Source organism: Erpetoichthys calabaricus, chromosome 6 (genome assembly GCF_900747795.2).
Source record: "Erpetoichthys calabaricus chromosome 6, fErpCal1.3, whole genome shotgun sequence".
In the NCBI taxonomy this organism is placed as follows: domain Eukaryota; kingdom Metazoa; phylum Chordata; class Cladistia; order Polypteriformes; family Polypteridae; genus Erpetoichthys; species Erpetoichthys calabaricus.
This window is the reverse complement of record NC_041399.2, coordinates 196,380,021-196,407,338: the sequence shown is the minus strand read 5'-3', so window position 1 is coordinate 196,407,338 and position 27,318 is coordinate 196,380,021. Positions and strand designations below refer to the sequence as shown.

The 27,318-nt window shown below is 38.9% G+C and overlaps 1 protein-coding gene across 4 annotated transcripts in view; it reads left to right on the top strand.

Moving 5' to 3' along the window:
- The first annotated feature begins 10,260 nt into the window (after positions 1–10,260).
- The window catches only part of arhgap39 (Rho GTPase activating protein 39), a 448,090-nt gene continuing 431,032 nt past the window's right edge, over positions 10,261–27,318 (top strand). For all 4 annotated transcript variants that reach the window (XM_051929199.1, XM_051929198.1, XM_051929195.1 and 1 more), the window contains exon 1: positions 10,261–10,382. In XM_051929199.1, the coding sequence (XP_051785159.1) occupies positions 10,372–10,382 (11 nt within the window). In that variant the 5' untranslated portion in view covers positions 10,261–10,371. The remainder of the gene's footprint in view (positions 10,383–27,318) is intronic.

Here is a 27,318-nt window from a genome sequence, read left to right as displayed (position 1 = left end):
CCATGCTCAATATGAATTGCGATCCGATGGTTACCCACTTTTATTCCCTTATGGAGACATTGGCTGGCACAAAGATTTACAACATGTTCCCGATAAAAGAACCGCCAAGCGAATAAGGCTTACTCAATGCCAATTTTATGCGTACAGATTAGCAATGAGGAATACATTTAGTATTTTGCACTCCAGTGGCAAACTATTCCAACAATACGTCGTAGATGCGTATGTTAAAACAGAGGGCGCGCGTCTCAACTATCTCAGATTACATCAACAAGATCTGCGCGTGGAACTATCAGACACACTGCAAGCAAACGCTGAAAATAACAACGTACGTGTAGGCAAAATGATCATATTACCGTCCACAAATCGCAGGAAGTCCAAGATACATGCAACAAAACCATCAGGATGCTATGGCCATAGTACATAAATTCGGAAAGCCTGATTTATTTATCACTTTCACATGTAATCCTGCTTGGACGGAAATTCTACATGCACACTGCGTCTTTCAAGAAGTATTTATTTCTTCTTGTAATTCATTATTGTGTGTTTGAACATTTATTCTTAATATGATGTATTTTTATCACCATACACTTCCTTCCTTCCTTCCTTCCTTCCTTCCTTCCTTCCTTCCTTCTTTTTCATCCTTTCCCACTTCTGCGGGTGGTCGATGTGCCTGATCAACCTTCTTCGTACAGCTTGGCCCTGCACCTCTGCCCCAGTCAGATCCTTTTGCTTCAGATCTTCTTTCACTTTATCTGTCCACCTTTGCTTTGGCCTCCATTGCCATTTCTTCCTCCTGTACTTGCATTCCCATCTCTCTTTTGTCCACATATTCATTGTCTCTCCTCGTCACATGTCCATACCACTTTATCCTACTTTCCTGTGCTTTTGTTGTACCATTGATTGTCTCATTTCTTATTCTGTAATCATACACTGAATACTCTACTGTACTTTGCAAATTCCAAGTGTATAATACTTGTACAATTATCTTATAATACTGGAGCTCTGTCGCTTTAAATGATTTGCTCAGAGCCACACAATGAATCCATGATGAGGGTGGAATCAAGGACATGGTCTAACTCCTTATTTCTGAAGTCCCGCTGTCTGTTGCAGTGTGCATTCGAAAAGCATGTTTTTTACTTTCTGCAAAAAGGAAAAGGAGGAGATAAAACCTAGTAGTTGTCTCTCATCGGCAATTTGGAACTTGACTGTTCAGCCTTAATAAGGTGGCTTGCACTGTAATTAGTACCGAACACACTGTACAGTATGTCCCCTTGTCCACATGTGATTGTGACTGAAAAAATAAGAACATTACTGAAATGGGACGGATTTGTTTTTAAAACTTGTTCAGATGTATCTTTCAATTTCGTATGCTTCTCTTTACTCAGTGCCTGCTGATGCATTTCATTTTAACCTGTGCTAGAGCTTTGGACCTTAAAAACACCACAAGGCTGTTGGAACAGTCTCCATTTGTGATATACTGTTCATGTTCATTGATCTACGTGTTTGTGTTCCAACTGTAAATTACTAACATGTATCCTAATTTTGTTAGTTTCCTTGGGTAAAAGTATTTATAACAAAAAATATGTAAACATACATAGCAATGCACTGTAGAAAATAGATTTTGTTTAGACATGATTACTAGGAGAAACAAAGATTGACTGTTGGAGTAATTGAAGTTCTGTATCCAAATAAATAAATCAAGAGCTGGAAAGGTACAACAATTTATTATGGGCACTTGTGAAGTTCTGGGTTTAATTGCCAACATAGTCACTGTTTATGTGGACTTTGCATGTTCTCCCCATCAGCATGGATCTTCATCCAGCCCTCTGTGTTTCTGTCACATCCCAATTCAACTTAATTAGCACTAACCCTAAGTAAGAGTTGCTTGGAACAATCTTTTGTAGTAATTCCTCAAAGTTCATGTATCAGTACTTACTATGTAATTATTTTTGTTTTGAGTCTGCATTAATTTTTTCGTAACTGAAATGAGCCTCAGTGTCACAAATGTATATCTCAGGTATCTTCTTTTTCTTCTTTCGGCTACTCCCATTAGGGGTTGCCACAGCTGATCATCTTGTTCCATATCTTCCTGTCTTCTCCATCTTGTTCTGTTACACCCATCACCTGCATGTCTTCTTTCACCACATAAATAAACCTGCTCTTAGGCCTTCCTCTTTTCCCCTTGCCTGGCAACTCTATCTTTAGCATCCTTTTCCCAATATACTCAGCATCTCTTCTCTGCACATGTCCAAACCAACGCAATCTCGCCTCTCTGACTTTGTCTCCAAACTGTCCAACCTGAAATGACCTTCTAATGTCCTCATTTTTAATTCTGTCCATCCTTGTCATACCCAATGCAAATCTTAACATCTTTAACTCTGCTGCCTCTAGCTCTGTCTCCTTCTTTCTGGTCAGTGCCACCATATCCAACTCATATAACATAGCTGGTCTAACTACTGTCCTGTAGACCTTCCCTTTCACTCTTGCTGATAACCATCTTTCATGTATGCCACATTTAATATTTATGCAGTGCCTATGAAAAGTATTCACTTTTAGTTGTTATACAACATTGAATCACAGTGTATTTAATTTAGCTTTGTTGACACTGATCAACAGAAAAGGTTGATGTAAATGTAATGTTAAAAGTGAAAACAGATCTCTGTAAATAGGTTTAAATAAAATTGAAATATAAAACACCAAATAATTGAAAGTTGTGATCCCTTTGATTTGACACCGGTAAATCATCACTGGTGCAGCCCATTAGTTTTAGACTTCACGGAATTAGTTCAATGGATATCGCCTGACTAAAGGGTTTCACTTGATTGTAATATAAATACACCTTTAGAACGTTACAACCTTAGAATAATCTAGATGACAACAGGCCAGTCAGTCCAACATAGCTTGCCAGTCCTATACACTTAATTCTTCTAATAACATCAAGTTGAGTTTTGAAAGTCCCAAAGTCCTACTGTCTACCACGCTACTTGGTAGCTTATTACAGGTGTCTATGATTCTCTGTGTAAAGAAAAACTTCTAAATATTTTTTGTGTAATTTACCCTTAACAAGTTTCCAATTGTGTCCCCATGTTCTTGATGAACTCATTTGAAAGTCACAGTTTCAGTCCACTGGACTAATTCCCTTTATAATTTTAAACACTTTAATCAGGTCTCCTCTTAATCTTCTTTTGCTTAAACTGTGAAGACTCAGCTCTTTTAATCTTTCCTCATAACTTATCCCGTGTAGCCCTGGAATCAGCCTAGTTGCTCTTCTCTGGACTTTTTCTAGTGCTGCTATGTCCTTTTTCTAGTCTGGAGACCAAAACTGCACACAGGACTCCAGATGAGGGCTCACCAGTGCATTATAAACCTTGAGCATCACCTCCTAGGACTTGAACTTTACACATTGTGCTATATAACCTAACATTCTGTTCGCCTTCTTAATGGCTTCTGAACACTGTCTATATGTAACCCTTGTTTGGAAGGGCCAACTTGTGGTGAGTCAGTATGGTGGCCTAACCTACACAATTAAGATAAAAGAACACAGCAAGCAATTATGTGAAAATGGGATAGAAAAGCACAAGTTAGGGGATGGACACAAAAAAATGTCCAAGTCATGGAATATCCCTTGGAGTCCAGTTAAATAAATCATTAAGAGATGGAAAGGGAATGGCAGAGCTGTAAATCTGCTAGGGCAAGCCTTTCAGAAAAACTGAGTGATTGTGCAAGAGGAAGAAGACCAGTAAGGGAGGCCACCATGAGACCTATGTGAACTCTAAAGAAGTCACAACGTACAGTGGCTAAGATTGAAGACTCTGCTGCCCAGGTTCTTCACCAGTCGCAGCTTTATGGGACATTTGCAAAGAGTGAACCACTTTTAAAAATTGCATGTGACATCTTAGCAGAAAATACATTGGAGATGTTTGAAGTAGGCTGGAAGAAGATTCTTTGGTATGATGAGGTAGAAATGTGAGTTTTAGGCCATCAGACTACAGGTAAATGCCATGTATAATATAAGCCAAACAATACTCATAATCAAAAACACACCATTCCCACCACACAGCCTGGTGGCAGCATGATCATGCTGTTTGGGATGCTTCTCTGAATGAGGCCATGGAAGGCTGGTAAGGGCATAGGAGAAAATAAATGGGAAATCCTGGAGGAAAACCTAATACAGTCTGCAAGAAACCTGCGCCTTGGGTGAAGGTTTGTTTTCCAGCAAGATAAAGATCCCAAGCATAAAGCCATGGCTACACAGCAATGGCTTGAACAAGCAATGTTAATAATGTCCTGGAGTGGCCGAGTCCGAGTCTAGATCTTAGTCCAATTGAGAATTAGAGGTTCAATCTGAGAAAGGCTGCCCAATCACAGTCCCTTTGCTGCCTGGCAGAACTTGAGTAGTTTTGCAAAGAAGAATGAGGAGAAATGACAGTGTGAAGATGTGCAAAGCTGATAGAGGCCTGTGCACACAGACAGAATTCTGTCAAGGCTGCCAAAGGTGCATCTATTAAATACTGACTTGAGGAGGACGAGTATGTATGTAATCAATTCTTTTGTGTTTTATATTTGTAATTCATTTAAATCACTTTGCAGTGAACTGTTTTCAATTTGACATTAAAGAGTTGTTTTCTGTTGATCAGTGTCAAAAAAGTCAAATTAAATCCACTGTGATTCAATGTTGTATGACAAGAAAATGTGAAAATTTCCAAGGGAGTGAAGACTTTGTATAGGCACTGTAAATAAAGCAGCAATTCTGACCTGTGAGGAAATATGCAGATGAGAAAGTGCAGGGGAATGGAGTCATGGGTGCTGGAATGGTATAAAAGGTGCTGAGCCGAGTAGTGAGGAAAATAATGCAAAGAACAGAGAACGTCATGAAGAGAGCTCACAAGGACTGTGATGCCTCACAAAGTTGAGAGCAGGAGTTAAACCGGGTCGCCTTCACAAATAGCTAACAAACAGTCCTTCCATTAATCGTTATTTGTGTGTACGTTAGTCGTTCACCCATCACACTTCAGATTGTTCCAATACGTTGAATTTCCTAATAAAGGTAAATGTTGGAGAAGGTCAAGGATACAACCATAATATGTTAAATTTGAGCACATGTTATTGGAAGTATAATGATATATATAAAAAATGTTATAATACAATACAATAATTTGCTATTGATTTTTCATTGTTACTTTTCTGTTTATTGCAATTGAAAATTAAAAAAAAAACATTTCAGGGGGGTAGTTTCACTACCGCCTCAAAATTTCAAATTTCTTTCCTGCCATCAGCCTTGGCTGTTCTTGATGCTGAACTGGGATAAGATGGTTTGAAAAATAAATGAACATATTCTTTGATCACTAAAGTGTCTTGTGATGCCGCATGCTGTGCGAGTTACTATATGAAATAATAATTACAGTAAATCAATTAATCATTGTTTTATATAAGTAACAAACTGCTTTACAGAAGAAAGAAATTTATAATTCAAAATTAAACAAAAAAAATCATAATTGCAATTAACAAAGCTGTAGTACAAGTGTATCTTAAATGCTGTTTTCACTCCATAACCCTTAATTAGATTAAGCAAACCGTGAAATGGGTGTGCAGGTGGAGTGCAAGTAGAGAGCTTGTAATTGCCCAAATGATTTGACAAAGTCCCAGGGCATAGTTGAGGAGCCTGCCAGGCAACCCTGTTTAATACATGAACTTAAATAAACAAGTGCACAATGGCATTGCATCAACATAAACAGAAAAATGCTGATCCTCAACTCTCCCAAAGTATCTTCCAGGGCAATCTTTTAAATATTTTGTTTCCAGCTCATCAGTTTTTGGGAGCTCCATTCTGGTAAGTAGTATCCAAGCAATGACATCTTCTTCCTGGGCTGGCTGACTTCTATAAGGCTGTGACCAGAAGGGGCGGGGCCTTCACTGTGTCTGTGTCACATGTTCTCATTGGGTGTCTTCTTGAGGCTGTGGGAGGAACAGACAGAACTCTTAGTGACAGCGACCCCTTGTGTCCCAGTGTGGTATTACCTGCTTGGTTTGCGCTCTGAAAGTGATATTCACGCACCCAAGCGTGACAAGCTTTAAAAAGATTAAATATCAAGAATAGAAAATTATACATTGTTGATGGAAAGGTGTAAAGTGAATACATAGAAGCTATAAAACAATTAAGTGATTGAAAAAATGATTTATTGATCAACTGACTGAATGATTCAAATGGGATTCTGCATAGGGGGTCCAGATTTGTTTTCCATATATAGGGAAGAAACTTTAGAGTAGAGCCACTAATTCTCTGGATCAAAAGGAGCCAACTGATTTGGTTTGAACATCTGGTAAGGGCTCCTCTAGGGCATTATGCTCAGCTTGTGTGTCATAATTGGATCACTTGGAGAAGACACAGTTGCAGGCCCAGGATGTATTGCCAGAATGATATCTCATTGTTGGTCTCGGAAGGCCCGTCAACTAGGAACATCTGAATTGTCTTGCTGGTTGACACAAAAAACTGTGCCCATATTTATCAAGCATGTCAGAATTACTCCAAGGAATTACATTAAAAGTCTGACTAAGGTAGGAATCTGCTCTATCCCTGAGTAGGAAATGAAAAATATTTATGAAGCATCCTACACTTACGGGAGTAGGAGTTTACATTTGAGAATGAATGACATCATAATTTTTGGACACTTGTAGCTGCAAAATAGCACTCATGATGACATCTTGCAGTTGTATGATACTAATGCTTCATCACAGTAATTAAAATAATAGTAAAAGGGATGCGATTGCATTGAAATAAAATATTTTTGCCACTCTTATGAAGCATACCAGAGTCATACTTTGAACCAGGCCTCTTCACAACAACATCAAGAGTAATACTGTAATGAGCAATGAGATGGAAAGACCAAGCCATATACAACAACTGAGAACAAAGCTTGATAATGAGGATGTTTATTTAACAATGAATGATCCAAAGATGTACTTTTAGAAGAATCACCTTCCTTCTGTAATGGCCATGGGATATGCCTCATAAACTAATAGTTACTGAAGCTATTCCAGAGCTGTTTCTGAAGTAACATTCACTTATCCAACCATTTGTTGAATTATGAACCAAACTTTGAATGCTCTTACAATGCATGAAGTAATACATAAATTTATACATTCACCCACCACTACACGTGAGGTATTGTGAAAGCAAGTTACATTCATGCAGATTGCTGGTTTTCCTAGGGTTGTTGGTATGATTGACATATAAAGATCATTGCCTTAAATGTGGATAAGCAGGCATACAGTATGTGAATCACAATTGAGACCACAGTATTCACACAAAGGTGGACATGGATGCAAATTGCATTGTAGTAGCCAGCATATTAACTAGAAGATAAGTGGGGTTAAATGTGTGATTGACAGGGAAATGTAACACATGTAAGCTGAGCTTTACATTCCAAGAACCTCTGGAACATTCTGCATTTTGAATGAATCGAGGCTGCACGATATAACCTTTATTTACTGCCACATTGATGACAAGCAGCACACACAACACAAATTGAAAGATTAAACAACTTTTAAATGTTCTAAACAAAAGGAACACACAAAAAAGTGAAAAAAAGGAAAGTGCCAAGTGCCAAGATAATTTGCTGGGCTACGTGGAAACGCAGGAAAAATGAAATAAAATGTCAATAAAAATGGGGAACAGGCTTTTAAATGTTCAGAATACTTTAAATGTCTTCAAATATATGAAAATGCCTCTCAAGAGAAACAAAACCCATCAAACTTTTGGCCTGAGACACAAGTCCACAAGGAATCTTCAAAAAAAAAGGGACAAATTTGAATTTATTTTAAAAAAATTAGCACAAGGGCAAACAATAGTAAGGTGTTTGCCTAACAAGTCAATCCACAGCAATAATTCCTGATGTGTAATCCAAGAATCGTAAAACAAAAACAGAAGCAAAAGTTCAGAAATCAGAAAAACTAGAATATCCTCAGGAAAGCTCTCTTTGAAAGACAAATAACCAAAATGAACCACTGAAAGACCTAAAAACCAGCCTCAAAAATATAGACTGAGGGATGCGAGTTAAGAGGAATTGCCTACAGCGCTAAGAGATGGGATGGTGTTGAGGTACAGATCTGAAGAAGGCGACTAAAAATGTCTGCAGTAAGAAAGAGTACAGTGGCTTCCATAATTCTTAAATGGAAGATGTTTGGGACAATTATGACTCTTCCTGGTGCCACACACGTGTGAATAGGGGACAGTTTAAAGACTTGGATAATTGCACTATTCCTCTGGAAAGCCAGAGGGCGTTGTCAACTAATACCTTTTCTCTTCCTCTCTCTGCAAACCGGAAGATTGACAACCATGACACCTCTGATGTCACTTCCAGTTTCCACCCACCTGGACCTGCCTCTTCCTGCCCAGGACCTTTATCTCCAGATCCAACACCATCTTGAATCAGTCTGATGGAGACTCGCATTGTTTTGACATTTTTTTCTTTCCTAGCCTGCTATACCATGTGCTTTATTTTGAATATATGGGGTTTGGCCCTTGTGGTGCCCCAAAGATTTATAATCTCTGTTGGTCTTGTTGTAAAGCTAGCAAACTGAACAATTGGGGGAGAAGTGCGTTGATAAGAGAAGTGACTAGTAACCTGGTGGTCACTCTGGCTGAACTCTAGAGAACCTGTGTGGAAGTGAGAGAAACTTCCAGGAGGACACCCATCATTGCAACAGTCTACTAATTTAGGTTTTATTGTAGAGTGCCCAGATGACACATGACAGCCTCCTTGGAGTTTACAAAAATGCATCTAAAGGACTCTCACACTATGAGGTAACAAGATTCTCTGGTCTGAAGAAGCACATATTGATTGAACTGCTTGACCTCAGTTCTAAGCACCACATCTTTAGAAAACCAGCACTGTTCATCACTTAAATAATGCCATCCCTATGTTGAAGCATCATGATGTAGGGTTGCTTTCAGTGGCAAGGACTGGGACACGAAACAGGGTTAAGTGAAAGCTGAATTGAGCAAAGTACAGACATCCTTAATGAAAACTTGCTCCAGAACACTCTGGACCTCCGACTGGGCAGGAGATTCACCCTCTAAGTGGACACAAAGACATCAAAGGAGAGATTTAGGGACTTGAACCCAATCAAACATTTCTGGAGAGACCTGAAAATCCATAAATGGCTGTCTCCATTCAACCTGCAAGAGTCTAAAGGGCCTGCACAGTACAATGGCAAAAAATTCTCAAATCCAGGTGTGTGAAGCTTGTCACGTCATACCGAAGAAGACTCCAGTTTGTAACAGCTGCTAACAGGGCTTCAACTAAAAGGAAATGGTCTGGATACTTGTGGCAATGTGATATTTCAGTTTGTTTTATTTTTATTTCATTTGCCAAAATTACTAAAATTCTGCTTTTGTTTTGTCATTCTGGGGAAGTGTTGCTTAATAAGGGATTTTAGCATAAGTCTTCAACATAACAAAATGTGAAAAAGTGAAGGGGTCTGAATACTTTCTGAGGACACTATAGCAGTATATTTCCAGACCCCATTTTATGTGGTATTTTCAAATAACAAAAGAAGAAGTGCGCTCTGTCTCAACAACTATTGTTATGTGCTATAAACTCTGGATATTTCTCATCAATTTCTTTTTTCAGTTTGGTATTTTCTCACAAGACGTTCTTTCAGTAATAAGTGGATCTTCTTTAACCATTCAGTTTTCAAAGACTGTTGTATGGTGCTCTGTATCTTCTGAAAGCATTTCACAGGAGTCGGCATTTTGAATGAAATTAACTATTTACAGCGGTTATTTGCCGTGTTTGACTGGATTTCCTCACAAGTTCCAAAGGTATGCTGTAAAGTTGATTGGCCGTGTTGAATTACGTTTTTACGTTTGTGTGCCTGGCGACGGACTGATGTACTGTCCATATATGAAAAATATAATTAAAAATGGAATGGATAATTTTCTGCAACAGGTTCACTGTCCACAAAAGTTTAACTGTTAAACGTTATTAATATAACAATATAGAAAGTAACACGGCGTCATTTTTGGACTTTAAGAAGCTTGTAGAATAAGACAGAAACGTTTTTCCTTCTCGTGAGGTATACTTTGAACTGCAGCATACGCGGCTGCACACGTTGAGGGTGATTATAGCACCAGAGCACTGCTACAGGCATTGAAGCTACACTCTATTCTATGAATCCCGGGCAAGGCGTCGGCGTGCTGCTATGGTAACCGCTGGGCTTGTCGTGCGTGCTCGCCCTTGGTAGCTGAGAGACAAGCGCGCGGGTACAGGGAGAGAACCGACTGGACTGCGGCGGCGGAGCTTTGGAGAGCCATGGCTTATATCCTGGGGATTATTAGTAGCAGCTTTTAACAGGAAAACGCCGGGGAAAATGGCAGACAGGTAAGACACTATGGATTCTTTCCCAATTCATGCTTTGTATTCTTTTCGTCTGCTCTGCAGTGTGCATCGCCGGGAGCGTTTACAAACAAGTGGCGCTCCTCCTGCCCTAGCAAGTTGGTGTCCCTTTGCATCCTGGTTATCAGTGATAGCACCGGCGCATCCATTCATTGAGAAGCATGCAGTACGTACGCGAGGCTAGAAGGCAACTGGCTGTTTTGCAAGAGAGCTAGTGAAAGAAAGACGCCGAGCTGCTGCACTTTTTTTTCAGTCCGAACCGAACCGGATTAGGGAGTGGGGGATGTTCTAGAGTCGGTGGCGCGCGCAGGTTCCCGGCAGGTTGTTCTCGCTTTCAGCGTGGACGTGCATACCGGCTCGCTCACGTGAACCTCACCTCCGAGAGACAGAGAGAGAGAGAGAGAGACATCAACATTTTGTTTGAGACGGATGGCGTGCTTTAGCTTTTATTGGAGTTAAGGCAGCGATGTTCTTTGGTGTACGAAAAAAAGGCGGCGTCAGTTGTGATGTACAGTATCTAGTGTAGAAAAAGACACTCCCATCAGTCTGAGAGTAGAGCGGATCTGAAATGTGTGACGAGAAACGCATCAGTGCAGTTTTAATATAATATGGAAGATAAGGTGGTTTTGATATTTAGAAGGTTATCAGTTATAGGGGAAGGAGATTAATTGCACAGATAGACATACACAATACTAAAGTAACTGTTTGAAAGCCTTGTCTGACACATGTTATGTGTTTATAATAAGCATGTATATATAATGTCCTTCAGTATACATGCCCACATGCAGTCAAAGGCATGTTATTGGCAGGACGAGTTTACGCCCTGCTTTTTCAGAGCGTTTTAAAAAAAATACCGCAAGTATCAAAAACATGCATTTTTCTAAATATCCTATAGAAAGGCAGGTGGTAGTCATAACATCTCCAACATTAATCCAACGCATATTGTGGATTTTTTTGTATAGTACACTGGAGACTTTTTCCTCAGATATTCAGTTAATAGAACAATTTCACTTATATCTGCACATACACGATACGTGAATTGAACACCCTTTTATTTTTACAAGTCACGTTATTATTCTTATTTGGCTGACGCCATTATCCAAGGCGACTTCCAACATTTGAGACACAATGGGTTATATTTCTTTTTTTTTTTTTCAAACGGAGCACAGGCAGTTGAAGTGACTTGCTTATGGTCACACTGTGTCGGTAACGGTGTTTGAACCCACAACCTCATGTCTCATGTAGAATCTAGTCCTGGACGGGACGAATCCTGGATGAAACTTTCCAAACAAGCGATCCCTTCTGTAGTATCAATACGGCACATATGCAGTGTCATTAATTGATCTATTTTCTGAACCCATTTATTACAATTTTACGGCCGGCCGGGGTGTGCTAAAAGCCGATAGGGCTGTATTTGAGTGCATAAATAAACATTCACGTCTAAGGAGTGGCTTCTTTGAGGATGGGGTTGTGCTTTACTTATATGCTGTGCCAGTGTCTTTCTTATTTTAATAACGCTGAAGAGCAGGGTGTGACGATCTTTACTGATAGGCTTAAACGCCATATTTTTAAAATTGTAAATGGGATCCCATTCAATATTGTGTCGTCTTTTCTACCAGATCCTGCCGTTATAGCTTTTGTCACCCCATGACACCGTCCTTGGAAAAAGCTACATCTGAAAATTAATCAAGGAAAAGGAATGCCAAGTTGTTTCTCAAACCCAGCACCGTGCAGGGATCAGGGGAGCTCTACTGTGTAAAAGAAGGAAAAAAGTGAATCGATGCGCTCGATGCAAGCGATAGAAATCCTATAGTTGTGGGGAAAAAACAGTTTAAATAAGGGCATCAATATGTTCCACTCCCTCGTGCCTGTTTGCGCACACACGTACAATCCGAAGCAAGCGCGTGCCTTGCAATGGAGTGCGCGCTCCCGATGCCTCGGTCCGCGCACAGCTGCTCAGTAACGTTGCTGCGGTGGCATTGCGCCGTTTGTGTGCACCTGTCATTCACGAACCAAGCCCGTTTTTATCATTGTATTTTTAATTCAAGGATCCCTGTTCACGAATACTTAACCGCAAAGGAAAGTGTCAAGGAAGCCTCGGATAGTAAAATACCAATGGAAGAAAAAAAAATCAAAGTACGGTACGTAAAGAAGAGGGCAACACATTACCAATGACTGCGTTCGCTTGTGTGTTTTTGCACATTCCGTAGGAGCGCTGTTTGGAATGTGGCTTTGGGAGTACGTAGTGTATGGAGATTAGTAGTTCTAGTGAGTCGATTGAATGAAGGTGCTTTGGGGAGAGGACAGTGCAGGTCACCCCACCTTAACTACGGGCATGTCCGTTAGACGTGTATTACGCATACGGCTTTCATTATGGCGTGAGACTGATGATACGAAAATCATGATTCTGCATCAGGATTGCCAGGTAGTACGGTCAAAATCCCCCTTATCAGCAAGATAGTTTCCCCCCAATTTTAAGAATTCTCCTTTCATTCTATAAAACTAAATCTCTGAAGTATTGTTTAGTATAATTTACATATTTCATGCAAGCTGTTAAAAAAAGGTTTACTATTCTGCTGTAAAGAAATGTCTTGTCACTTGTACAGGTAAATTGGCCATGTGAAAATTTAAGTACACCCCATGGAAACTGTTGACTTCTCCAACATATTTGAACAGGTGAACATTAGACTTTCTTACAAGCAGGCCCAGTACTGTAGGTAAAGGTGATACTCTTGAATAAAAACTCATGGAAAATGTGCCTTTTCAATCATTTATTGAACAAAATTATCAATAAGTGTCATGGTCTACTGGGGAAAAACTAAGTACCTGTAACCCCATGGCCTCAGAAGCTGGAATTGCGCACTTCAGAAGAAATGACTTATTAGTTGACATTTAGCATAATTACCCACCAGTCTCAGTAATCAATTCGATTATATTTTCAATCATTTCTCCATGCAAAATTCCTTCAATTGCAAGATGTTTGACGGATTTCTTGTGTGTGTCTGGCCATTTCAAATCCCTCCACGACATTTCAATGAGAGTCAAATCAGGACTTTGACTAAGTCAGTCCATAACCCTCCATTTCTTCTTTCTGAGCCATTCCTTTGTGGATTTGGTAATGTGCTTTGGATCATTATCATACTGAAAAGTCCATTTAGGTTCAACTTCATCTTTCAGACAGATGATCTCCCACTCTCCTCAAGTACACTTTGATATGATGCAGAATTCATGGTGACTCAGTGACATCAAGCTGCCCAGACCCAGAGCCAACAAAGCAACCCAAAACCATAACATTTCCACCACCATGCTTCACAGCTGGTATGAGGTTCTTCTCCTGAAATGCCATCTTCGGTTTGAGGCAAACATCATTTATTACTGTGGCAAAATAACTCTGATTCATCTGTCTAGAGCAATTTGATTGAGAAGGCCTGGTCTTTGCCTCTGTGTTCAATAGCAAACTATAGTGTTGCTCTAATGTTTGTTTTTTTGGACAGCAAGTTTTTTTTCCTGGTACACCTCACAGGTCAAATTTGTGCCATTTCTTTCTGATTGTAGATGAATGCGTTTTGACACCAACGTTTGCAAAAGTTACCCGCAGTTCCCACAGTGAAATTCTGAGGATCATGGAGACTTCTTTTAGTATCAAGATTCTGGGCTGAATTTGCTGGGCTAGCCAGTCCTGGAGAAATCAGAAGTTGTTTGAAATCTATGCCACTTGTAGATGATTTTCCTTACAGTAGAATGATTGATTTTTTGATAATTTGTTGATCTTTTTAAATCCCTTCATCCACAAAATTCTTTCTGAGCTCTTGGAATGATGACACCAAACATGTCATTAGCTAAGAGAACACCAGACCCTCGATATCTGCAGTTTAAGTAAAACAGGGTCCATCTGCAGACTCCTTAAGGAGGTTATAATCATTGGCTTCTAATCTGGAACACCTGATTCTAATCTAATGGATGTGAAGTGATGATAAATGTAGGGGTGGACTTACTTTTTCTACGTGACAGCTCTACATTTTTATTAATTTAGATTATGTGAATGAATACACCAGGTCAATTTTATGTATCAGTTGTTCAAGTAGATCTCCTTTTTCTGTAGATACTGTTTGTATGAACATCTAATATTTGCCTGTTCAAATAAATTGAAACAGCTAACAGTTTCCTTGGGATGTAGCTTTTTTTCACATGGCTGTATGTTTGAGGAATGTTCAAAAAATTTCTTCACTTTTTTAACTCTATTTATTAAGGATTTCATAAACTAATTACATCACTTTTCTACATAGTCACCTTCCTTTGCGATGCAATTTCCCTGGTCACATGACACATGACCCACACACGACCAATTAATACTCCTCCCGCATTCACCATTTCCAACGAAAATATAAAAGTGCGGAAACTTTTTAAACGTCCCTCGTACTAACTAGCTCAGGATACAGTTGTACTAAAGTATTTAAAACGACTCTGATGACAAATCCTTTCCAACTTTAAATGAATAGCCATCTGCAGACAAATAGCATGTTTTTGCAATGCACGGAGAATATTCTGAAATGATGAGCATCTTTTTTTTATCCAAAACAGATTAAAATATCATGCTACTGCAAAAAAACTCAGTGAATGTATTCTTTAATAATATTAATGTTGAATTAACTTACTGCATATAAATCATTGGAAACAGCACACTATGCATGTAAATGCAGTGTTCTGTGCTTTAATATAAACAGTTTTTTTTCAAAGTCGAATAACTCAAGTTTATCCCAAAATATAAAATGCATTCAAGGTTTCATTTATAACCCAAACATTTTTAGAAAAGCAAAAGTAATCATTTAAATCAGTGCTTCCCAAACTTAGTCCTGGGGACCCACTGTGGCTGCAGGTTTTTGTTCCAACCAGTTTCATAATCAGTGACAACACCTGACAATACTGATCTCATTTAATTTAGCTGGTATTTTTTTCTCTTATTCTACATTCAGAAATGCACAGCAGCATGATTTTTACATTTATAATTCATTTAGAAATACTTCTGCTTTTGCTGTAGATTTAAATGCTTAACTCTCTTTCATTGATTTCATTATATTTTGACCTTTCTCTGTGCAATTTTCCCCATTCGTTGTATCTTATTAATGTCAATTAAAAATGAGCAGAGCAGACACCTTGGCAAACAACACTGAATAATCAAAGGCTGCAACTACTTTAGCGTCAGACTCATTAATTAGTAAATAATGGATTAATTAAACAATTAGATCACCTGGAAAAGTCGAATAAAAATCAAGAAGAAAAAATTATCACATATAACTGCTTGGTACACACACACACACACACACACACACACACACACACACACACACACACACATACATACATACATATATATTTAACCAAACTTAGTTTTCTAATTTCTATATTGTTCCCAAAACACAGAAATTGGGAAATAACAGTACACTTAATTAGCCCATGAGTCCAATTAAAAACAGAAGCTGGTTGCAACAAAAACCTGCAGCCACAGTGGGTCCCCAGGACCGAGTTTGGGAAGCACTGATTTAAATAATGAAGACACCACCTATAAGCTCTTGTCAGTCTGTAGCCTGAGGCCTTGGGAGCTGTCATTACAAGTGGAAATTGTTATAGTGAATTATACTCAAAAGATTTGATTCCAATCTTGCAAAGCTAAGACGACAACATCACAGAACTCTCAACGCTAATAACAACCCTGGATTTCCTTTCATGCTTAGTTAGATTTCTGAATCTTGTTAATAAAGTTAGAAAAACTAACAGGTTGAGTACAGGTTGGGGCGGGACAAGCATGCCACTGTAAGATGGCTGTCAATCCCATACCACTACGATGTCTAATCAACCATATATGGGCTTTAAGCTGAGTGGGCGGAGCAATTACATATGGCTGTTGAAATGTACAATAAGTTATTGCTGGTTGAGACTTTCATCCCAATATTATCCGTTTGCAGAGCCATAGCACCACCCGTCACCTCAGCAGTGAGAAAAACGTGGAAGGAATAGAATCCTGTTTCCATTAGAAGGTAATTCAATTAAAAAAAAAAAAACCCTATTTTTAAGAAATCCCCGGTGTTATACTTTTGTCCCCCCATGAAACTTTTACTCCCATTATCCTTGTTCCCCCCTCAAAATTAGGGGGATTCTCGCACACCGGACAGCCCTGCCCTGCACAAGTAAACTCTGAGATCTTGCGTACTTAAATATATTTACTTTAAAAACTGAGCATACCATAGCCACCACCTTGCAGATCTTTGTCACTAATAGAATTCAATATTTTATCTTTTCAGTTCTTTCTTCATGGTATCCTGGAAGGGTTGTTGTCTCTCTTTGATCAGTTTTCATTTCCAAAACTCATGATTGAGCCAAATATGTAATTGTCAATTCCTGTTATGGTGCCGGATGTAACTGTTTCATCATACACATTTTAACTTGTTACTTGAACTGGATTCAGTGTTAATATTTGCCTGTCAATGCATGTATAGACCACAATATTGTTTAACATACATATTAATTATTTTATCTATCCATATACCCTTCCCTTATGTGTTCAGTTCAGGGTTGTGGCTGACCAGAGAATATCCCAGCAGGATCATGCGCAAGTTGGAAAATGACCCTGGCTTGGGGTACAGTCTACTGTAGCGAATGTCACATTACATGACTTCTAGATGTAGGCTATGCCAGACAATGTTGATTTGCACGATTGAATATTACTTTGCAGCATAGCCTTGCTTACCCCTTTTTCTTACAGCCAATAGCCTGCTGCCTGATGGAGCTGGTGCTGTACCAAAAGGTTAATAAGTATGGCATGTTCAGCCACAATCTAATCATGTTTGTCTTTTTTCTGTTCTGTAAAACATGAAACATCACCCAAAGGAGCCCCTGTTTTGTTTGTGAAGTTCAAAACACCAGCATTCCCCATTCCATCCATTTTCCAACCCGCTGAATCCCAACACAGGGTCATGGGGGGGTCTGCTTCCTCACAGGTGGCGCAGTGGTAGTGCTGCTGCTTTGCAGTAAGGAGACTGTGGAAGATTGTGGGTTCGCTTCCCGGTTCCTCCCTGTGTGGATAGCACTTTGAGTACTGAGAAAAGCGCTATATAAATGTAATGAATTATTATTTATTATTAATCCTAGCCAACACAGGGCACAAGGCAGGAACCAATCCCGGGCAGGGCGCCAACCCACCACAGTTTCCTATTCCTGTTTGCTGAATTCTATGTTAATATAGTTCCGAGTTGAGGCATCATTGGTTGTCAGCTCTGATGCACAAAGAACCCACCCCTATAACTAAAGACACAAAAAAACCCATTTGCTTTTTGCCATAGTGACTTGCCGACTAGTTGGAGTGAGTCGCTGGGTATGTCAGACATAAAATGTGCCATTGACTGCCTTTGACTTGCTAAGATTATGTCAGTGAGGGCTACCACTGAGTATTATTGGAAAAGTTGTCAAATGTGATAGGTCCTTTAGAGCATTTAAGCATTGCACCCATCATGCTGCCCATGAAAACACTTAGATTCTAAAATATGAAAGAAATTTAATGTTTTTCATACATTCTTGCTCTCTTAAAAAATAAAGATTTTAAAATATGAAAGAAATTTAATGTTTTTCATACATTCTTGCACTTAAGAGTGATGACAAAGAGAACATTTTTTGGTTCAAGAAAGAACCATCTTCATGAAGATAGCAGAAATAACTTATTTATTTAGATCCACAGCATGCTCCATTAATAAGTATGAACAGAAGGTGCAGTATATAAGAGATTTGTGAATTACCAATGGATTCCTGATTTTAAAAGAACTCTTGCTGCACACAATAACACATGCTGAGTTCAGTTTTTCTTGATCTGTTAGCATCTTGCTATAGGCAGTCTACTAGACCTCAACTATTTCTGTTTTGTCCACATATTAGGAACCTTTCTATAACCCAAAGAACCAACTTCATATACAAAACACCCTTTCATATTTAAATAGTTCTTTGTCAAGCAATGGTTATGGTTATATAAGGAACCACACAACCCAGTAAAGTGCTATTAAAAGGCCATTGTTTTTACTCCCACTGAAGGCCCAGGCCATGCAGTATTTCAACTCACCTTAGGGCAATATGGAAAAAAATAGGATTACTGCTCAAATCCTTTATGGAAGAGAATTGTGGTAATAAAGGTCAAATGTTACAATTGACTTCCCATCAGTCCCTTGTGTATTCCTGGTGTTATTAGTAAACACTTGAAGGTTAATGGATGGTACCCTTGCAGAGAAAGACCCAAAAACAGAGCAATCCTCGATAGAGCATCATTCTTTTGCACCTTCGCTCCAGGGTATTTTACAATCTCTAATCAACCCAGGATTACATTTTTCATCCTCGAGAAGTAGCTGAAGTCTCCAGAAACATAGAATGAGCATCATATTTTCTCATTACCTGACAATAACTGGGCTGAACAACAACATGGACGAGACAGCAACCAGGAATGAGGTGGCATATATGACAGGCTGGTTTCATGACAGCTTGAATCCAACCCCTGTGAAGTGAGAAAGCAATCTTTCTTCCATAATGTAGCCACCTGATAACAGTGTACATTATGTTTCTCCCAAAATGTCATTATTGTTGATATCTTTACTTATGGGTGACGTGTTAGATAGTGCTACTGCCTCTCAGCCTCTAGGGACTTAGGTTCCGTTTCTTTTTGGTTACTATCAGTATAGAATTTGCACTTGTGTCTATGTAGATTTAGCTCCATGTCCAAAAGGCATAGTTGTTTATGTAATTGGCATCACTAAACTGCTGTTATGTGAATGACCAGGCACCCTTCAATATTGGCTTCTTCCTTGTAGTATACAGTAATTATATAGGCATTGACTGCTTATGACGCTGTAATGTATAATGTAGTTTCAGAATACAGATTGATCCCAAATTGTAGATACCTCTTAAAGATACGCACATTCCTCGGTTACCTTACAAGTTTAAACTGATAGCGTGCATGCATGTAGACAATATCACAACCTTTATCGCAGAATTGCTTCTTTTCTTATGTAAAGTGTCTCTCAAATCCCATTATTGGACACCTCTGCACTTTAAGTAGTGTGTTATAATTGTTCACTATTCTTTTTGTTATCAAATAAAGCTCAGCCTTTCTCATCCTAATTTGTATTCCCCCCACATGTATCATGTGCTGCTATGTATCCTTATGTGATTGTCTGGTTTTCTTTATTTTGCTCTCGGCTGTCAGATTGTCAGTAACGCTGCATCACGCAAGCTTGGCCTATTCTCAAATTGAAATCCCTTCCTAAGTAATATCTGATACTCCAGATCTCCAACACTGTTAATATTATTTCAAAGGATCAGGATGCCCTTTTGACCGCAATTTTTATTTCTTGGCCCTTTTCAGCTAGAAGGGCATGCTCACAGTTTATAAATAAGTAAACTTTGGAGGTTTTGCCCACCAGCTTACAGTGACTGCCCACAACCCTTTATTAAATGACAGATTAAGAACAGGTGACACCACAAGGTAAGGCTAAAAAAAAATAAAAATAACTGCTTCAGTAGTTTCATATACGTATAGTAAAAAACAGAACTTGATTTGTTCATCTGCTACATTTGGCCTAATATGAAATTTAAAAATGTTATTTATGTGAGAATTCTGGACTGAATTTGTGTGGGATCAGACTAATTTGTTTTACTATACTTCATTTTATTTAATGTTGTAATTTTAATGTTAATAGCTTGCCATAAAATATAATATTTTAAGAATGTGAGTGTCCTATATACAGTACATAAGAAATATAACAAACAAAAGGAAGCCATTCAGTCCATCTAGCTCATTTGTTTAGCTAACATCTCATCCAGATTCTTCTTAAAGGTTGTCAACTCCATGTCTTGGTAGTTTGTTCCCAGAACTCTTTGACTTTAAAAGTACTTTCCTGGCTTCAGTCCTAATGCACTTTGTCTTCCACTGGTGTCCTTGAATATGTGATTCATTATTAAGGTAAAAGATTTCTGCTGGTTCACTTTTACCAATGGCTTTGACAATTTTGAAAACCTGGATTAGGCCCCCATGCAGTCTCCTCTGCTTGACACCAAAATGATTTCATTCTCTGTCACAGCAGGACATGTCCTTAAGTCCTGGGATGTACTTGGCTGCTCTCCTCTGCATAGCTTCAAGTGCTGCTATGTCATTTTTATAGTGTGGTGAACTGCATTCGGTTCTCTATATGCAGTCTCACCAGTGTATTATATAGTCTGAACAGAACGTCACTTGATTTATATTCTGTAATACTTATTTTATACTGATACTGACTTATATTTATAACTCTTATACGTTTTTATAATATGAACTAACATTTTGTTTACCTTTTTTGATAGCATCTCTGCATTGATTAGATGAAGAGAATGTTGTGTCACTGTCAACATAAACCCCTAAATGCTTTTTCAGAGGTTGCTATCTTTAGGGCAGTGTCTCCTGCCTAATATTTATAACTGATGTTTCTTTTGCCCACTTTTCTACGTTAAACAGCATTTTCCAAGTGTACTCTCAGTTCTGAAGCTTTCCCAGGTCTTCTTGAATTGTTTTTGTCGCCGCCTCCTCTGTGTCTGCCATTCCTCGATTTTTAAGTATCATCTCACAATTTCACAAGTTTACTAAGTATACCTTAATCAATGTCATTAATATAAATCAGAAAAAGTCACGGTCCCAGACAGACCCCTTAGGGACTCCACTGATGAACTCCTTCTAATCTTATCTGTAATCTTTGTCTCCTGCTGGTTAACCAAGTAGAGATCCAGTTTTGTAGGTTAACTCAGAACGCTTTGAGTAGTGAGAAAAGCGCTATATAAATGCAAAGTATTATTATTATTATTAGAATTCATGGTACAAAATCAAAGGCTTTTTGAAAAGGCTGAGTAAATTGTGTCATATGATTTACATTTGTCAACTATTGTGATTACTTGTGAAAAAAAAATCTAACAGATTAGTTTGACAAGAGCTTCCTCTCAAACTCATGCTGGCTGTTACTTAGTATATTGTTTTAGTGTATATATTATTTAGTCTTAGTATATTATTTTATATAGGTACTTTTCTAATTATTTTTTTTCCTATTAGTGTTTCCATAATTTTGAAAGGTACAGAAGTAGGGTTTATTGGTCTGTAATTACCAGGATCTATTATAGTCCAACCATATAGTTTCTTCTAATGCATTGTAACCAGGACAACAGGAAAAAGGGCAGGTGCTAGAAAGCCAAGAGTGATATTAACAGTCTACCACCCATGTGAAACCCATATACAGGGCTCAAGCACACCCACACAGCTCAGGATACAAGGCAAGAACCAATCCTGGACACAACACCAGGTCATTGAAGGCCAGACTTTGATATATTGGTCCGATGTGCAGTTGCTAGTTAGCCTAATTTGAACATCTTTGGGAATGTTAGATGAAAGTAACGAAGATACAGTCGAACAAAAGGAGCACATGTCAGTTACTGGAACCTGGTATGTTACAGTCAGAGTTTGTTCACTGACTTATGTTTATTTTCCCTTTTTGTACCACTTTTGTTTTTATTAAAGTATTATTTTTATCTATTTTAATGATGTATTTTTTGTTAAATATTGTTCTGTTTATTTATTATTTAGTATCTATATATTGAGTTTCCATGTTTTTGTATTGTGTTGGTGAAACCCTAAAAGGCAGGGCCACCGTAATGTTCCTGCTGAAGGAGCGCCCTTAGCCGAGTGCATGACAAGTGTTTTTTGGTTCCTTTGATTTTTTTCGCTTCTGTTTTTGGTTTTGATTATTGGATTCTGCATTGGGACAGGTTTACTCTCTTACTTTTAGGCAAATCCTTTTGTATTTTTCTTTCACCTTTTCACCATTTTATGTTTCAGATTTACAAATAAATATTTTTATCAATAAAGATTATTGTTTGCCTTTTCCTTAAGCCGGAGGCGTTGACAGTTTTCCCTCCCACTTGAAGGGCATTTTTGATATTTTGGGACATTAAAGTATGTTTTGAATTTTAGAAGCCAAGTCCTCTTTTAGTGCTGTGTAGGTCGAAGCCAATCAGTGGAGTTTGGAGATCAGGCTTCCAGTGGTGAGGCCTATTCTAGACAAGTTTGTGAAGACCCTGGTCTTGTTTATAAGCCTTTTTCAAGGGCTCATACCATTTTTCTGTTTTGTGTGCTGGTCTGTAGTATCAGAACTTAGGTCATGAAGCTGTAGACTTAATCAAAATGCGACCATGCTGCCCACAACATAATTAACAGTCTTCTTTTCCCTTCTTGAACAGAGAAGTTTAAGTCTTAACTTTTTTTTTTTTTTAATAAAGCAGTTGCATTTTTTCAGAATACTTTAAAATAGAAAGTCTGACATTTTAAAGCACCAGTCTGGAATAAAACAGGAAATATGGATTAAGAACATTGCAGAAAAGAAAAAAGACTATAATTGTAAAATAACAAACCTCTCTTTAATGGTCTACTCAAAGTTTGACAGCCATAGCCATCCACTTTCTAAACTTGCTTCTTCTACTAGGCATCATAGGCCAGAAATTAAGAATTAATCCTAACAACCCCATTCACTTATACTGGACCGATTTGGAGTTACCATTTAATCTAACCTGAACAACTTCGTCATGTTAAATGAAACTGGGGCACACTGGGAAAACTTATCGTATAAGGAAAGAATATGACTTTGAGTTTGCACTAAAGCTGTGCATTAACCAACATTAACACCACTGCTGCCCATGATGTAATCAGTATTGAAAAGACTTGCTTAACAGTTTTAAAATATGTATTTTTTGAGTGTGTGTGTTTTTTCTACTGCTATGACCATCTGTTTTCTGAACTTGATTCTTCTGAAGGTTGCATGTAGTGGTGAACAGAAAGTAAGAACTAACCAGAAATGGGATGGTGGTCTATAGCACATGCTATAATGTTAACTTGTTTTTCAGTGTGTACTCTGAATTGTTATAAAAATGAACATTTGACATTTTGCAGAGGCAGTCAGGGACAAAACAAGAAATTCATATTTTGAATACTGAAGCAATCCAAAAGTGGAGCCATGAATGGAAAGTCATAAACATCTTCATAATGGTGGTAGGATGCTAGATTGTTGTTTGGTGGTGTCTGCCATTGCTATCTGAGCCTAAAGACTGACCCAGTAGAATTGTCTGCAGTGCTGCAAAAAACAGTGAATGGGAGCCAAGTCCATCACAAGACACCCTTTCTCCTACTAGGTGAAAGCCCAGTCCCAAGTTAACCGAACATGGATGTCTTTGGAATGTTGGAGGGAAGCCGCAAGAACATGGCAATGTCCGCATTACAGCTGGAGTTGATAACAATTTCCTAGTTGTCTACTGCAGTCCATTAGATGTCTTGGGCCCATTTTCTTGCTTATTCCTGAAGCAGCATAGCAATAGTGGTGTTGTCTTCCTGAGTAACAGTCTAAGCAAATGCCTACACAAATCTTGTAATGTTATAACTCTAACTTTTTTCCAGAACCCCTTATTCCATTACAGGGAGTATATAATTTGTCAGTTGCATAGTATTTTACCTTTGCTTGCTCTTTAAAGAGCCTTGAGTGAGTGTTAGCTGTGAAAGGCGCTATATAAAATGTATAAATGACACAATGGCTGGTGCTGCTTTTCACAGGACCAAGTGATCAGACAGGGTTCTCTTCACAGACTTTCTTTTTTAATCCCCATAGGTTTTTTATCTGGGATTTTTGTTTTCTCCATGCCCTAAAGATATGAATCTTGAGTTAAGCTGCCACATCATTTTCATTGTCTAAGCAATCTGCAGAAGCTATTAAAAAGGCGAATAAAATGTTATCATGAAAGCTGTTGAATAAAAATCAAGAGACATTATGCTCAGTCTATATAATGCACTAGTAAGGCTGTATCTGAACTATTATGTGCAGCTCTGGTTAAAATGCTCCATAAAAGACATAGCAGAACATGAAGCTGTGCAAAGGAGTGCAACCATGTGCACCCCAGGACGTAAGGACATGTTCTTCTTTGACAGACTCCGGAGAATTAAACCTGTGTAACCTTGAGCAGATGAGACTGTGTGGGAAACTAATTCAGTTCTTCAAAATCCTCAAAAGGCATTGATAAAGTAGATCCCGCAGAATTCTTTCAATTTAAAGGTGAATTATGTACTCGAGGATACCAAACAGTTGTGGGAATCTGGAACAAACTATAGAGACATGGAGTTAAAGCAGACACCTTGGCAACGTTTAAGAAGTATCCGGATAAGATATTGGGACAGCTTAGATATTAGCTAAACAAATGAGCCTGATGGACTAAATGGCCTCCTCTTGTCTGTCAAATTTCTTATATTCAGTAAATTGGCCCAGTAGGACTAAGTGAGAGGTTTCCACCCAATTCCTGATGGCGTACACATTTCAGAAGCTTGGCTGGTGAGTGTAAATTGGCACTTTAAAAGACTGCACCACTATTGACTTGTGTCTCTTCTAGGGTTGGTTCCTACATCCTGTCTAATGCCACTTGAGAAGTGCAGCAGTTCCCTGTGCCTCTCAAGTTTAATTATGCAAGTCCAGTAATGAAAACCAATGGGTGACATGAGCATGGGTATGCTTTGGTGTTTTGTTCAGGTTTGTTTCCTACCTTCTGCCTGATTCTGACAGGAAAGGCATTGGCTGTCTGTCACTGTTTTATTTTAAAAAGGAGGAGGTTGGGAGCATACACCGTGAGTGAGTTGCTGCATCCATCACATGATGAACCACCTTTAGGATCCCAAATTAGGACCCGAGTGCAGCCGTGCAGCGAGTGACACCTCAGCACCACATGGAGTGGAACAGTGTGGGTTTTTTTTTACTGTGGCTGGAGTGCCAGTCCTACCAAAAACTCCCAAGTTTACCTTGCAAGTTGCAGGGCTGGATGCAGGTTAACATCATACCAAGGACGGAGCAGTTGCAGGTCTTGCTCAAGGGCCCAATGGAGTAGAATCACTTCTGGCACTTACGGGATCTGAACTGGCAGCCTTCCTATAGCAGACACAGATCCCTAGTCTCGGAGCCATCACTCCCCCCATTTTAAAAAGCAGGCATGGAAAATAGATAGATGAATAAATAGGTTTAGAAAGTAGATGTATGTGTAGCTTTAATTCACAGTTCCTAATGCAATTTGAATAGGCCACTTTCTGTTTGACATTTGAATGTTCAAGTTTGAGGCTCATTGTCTTATTTAATCAGTGCACTGGAATTCTTCCTCATGATTTTTCGGTCATTAATAAAAATGGGGAACAAGTAAAAGGACATAAAACTGCCGTCATGCAGTAATGAACATAGCATACAACAAGTGATAACAACCTACAGCAGAACTCAAGAAAGTGCAATGTGTTGAGTAAAATATGACAGTTCTAGTTTTCTTGGCTTTCATTCAAACAGTTGGGGTCCTTGAATGGCTCATGACACGATACATCCTTGTCTGAGATGAAAAAGTTGTTCTTAAATATGCTGCTTTGAAGTGTAATGCTGTGGACTCATCTGCCAGGTCTCAAGAAGTACAAATAGTTTATGCCAAGATTTTTTGGAAACATGTAACATGGCAGAGGGTTTATAATGACAGCGTTTCATCTCTACAATCTATGCCATATCCACATTTTTTTTTAATATAAGTAGATGAGACACTTTTTCAGGCAAGGATTTTGCTTAGGGGGTGGCCCCCTCTTAGCCTCTATATGTCTTCTTTGAGACCTTGTCAGCAGTGGGAATCAAACACTGGCTGCATGAATTCTGGATGGCAGTTCTACCCCTCAGCTAAAAGAGATGTTCAATTTGTCCTGCAGAACATCTGGCTGCTAGCTTTGTGATGCTGCTTTCCTGCACAGCAGCTCTCTCAGTCATGCCATCTGTGCTACCTTTTACAAGCACAATTCCTTTTGGTGTGCTTTTACGTTACTGTCACCATAATACCTAGCAACACCACCAATCAGGACAATTCTGTTCACCCTTAAAAAATAAAGGTGCCAGAGCGGTTCTTCACAGCAGTGCCATAGGGGGACCATTTTTGTTTCCCAAAGGACCCATCCACAAGAAGGATCCACAAAGAATCTTTTATTTATTTTGAAACATAACAGACTCCATATAGTAACTAACCATGACTACACTGTACATGGTAACAGATTTGTGAAATGTCAATGGCTAATCTGTTGGCGTCCTGCTTGGTAGCCTCCCATTACATTAAAGATTTTGCTTTTTTCTACATATTAGAAAGTCTTTTAAAACACAAAGAACCAACTTCATTTGCAAAGAATCTTTCCCAGAATGAAATTGTGCTTTGTCAAGCAAGTGGTTCTACGAGGAGCCACACAGCCCAGTAAAAAAACATAAAGTGCTATTATCTATCTATACACTAGATAGATCTCACAGGGGAAAATTTAGATTTTTACACAACGTCATTAAATTAAATTAAATTAGTAGTGCTGCTGCCTTGCAGTAAGGAGACCTGGGTTCCTTTCTGGGTCCTTCCTTCGTGGAGTTTGCATGTTCTCCCCGTGTCTGCGTGGGTTTCCTCCGGGTGCTCCGGTTTCCTCCCACAGTCCAAAGACATGCAGGTTAGGTGGACTGGTGATTCTAAATTGTCCCTAGTGTGTGCTTGGTGTGTGGATGTGTGTGTGTGTGCGCGCCCCCTGCCCAGGGTTTGTTTCCTGCCTTGCACTCCAGCAGACCCCCGTGACCTCATATTTAGGATATTGCGGGTTGGATAATGGATGGATGGATCGTATATGATGAATACACACAGGTATAAACAGAGATAAGTTAGATGGAGAACTGCTGGTTCCTTTGTCATTTTTATTTTTTTGTTCATCTCCGAGGGGAAATTGTTTTTTCACATGACCTTTAAGGGTCAGAGTGCAGGGTCAGCCATTGTGCAACTCCTCTGGACCAATTTTCAGGTT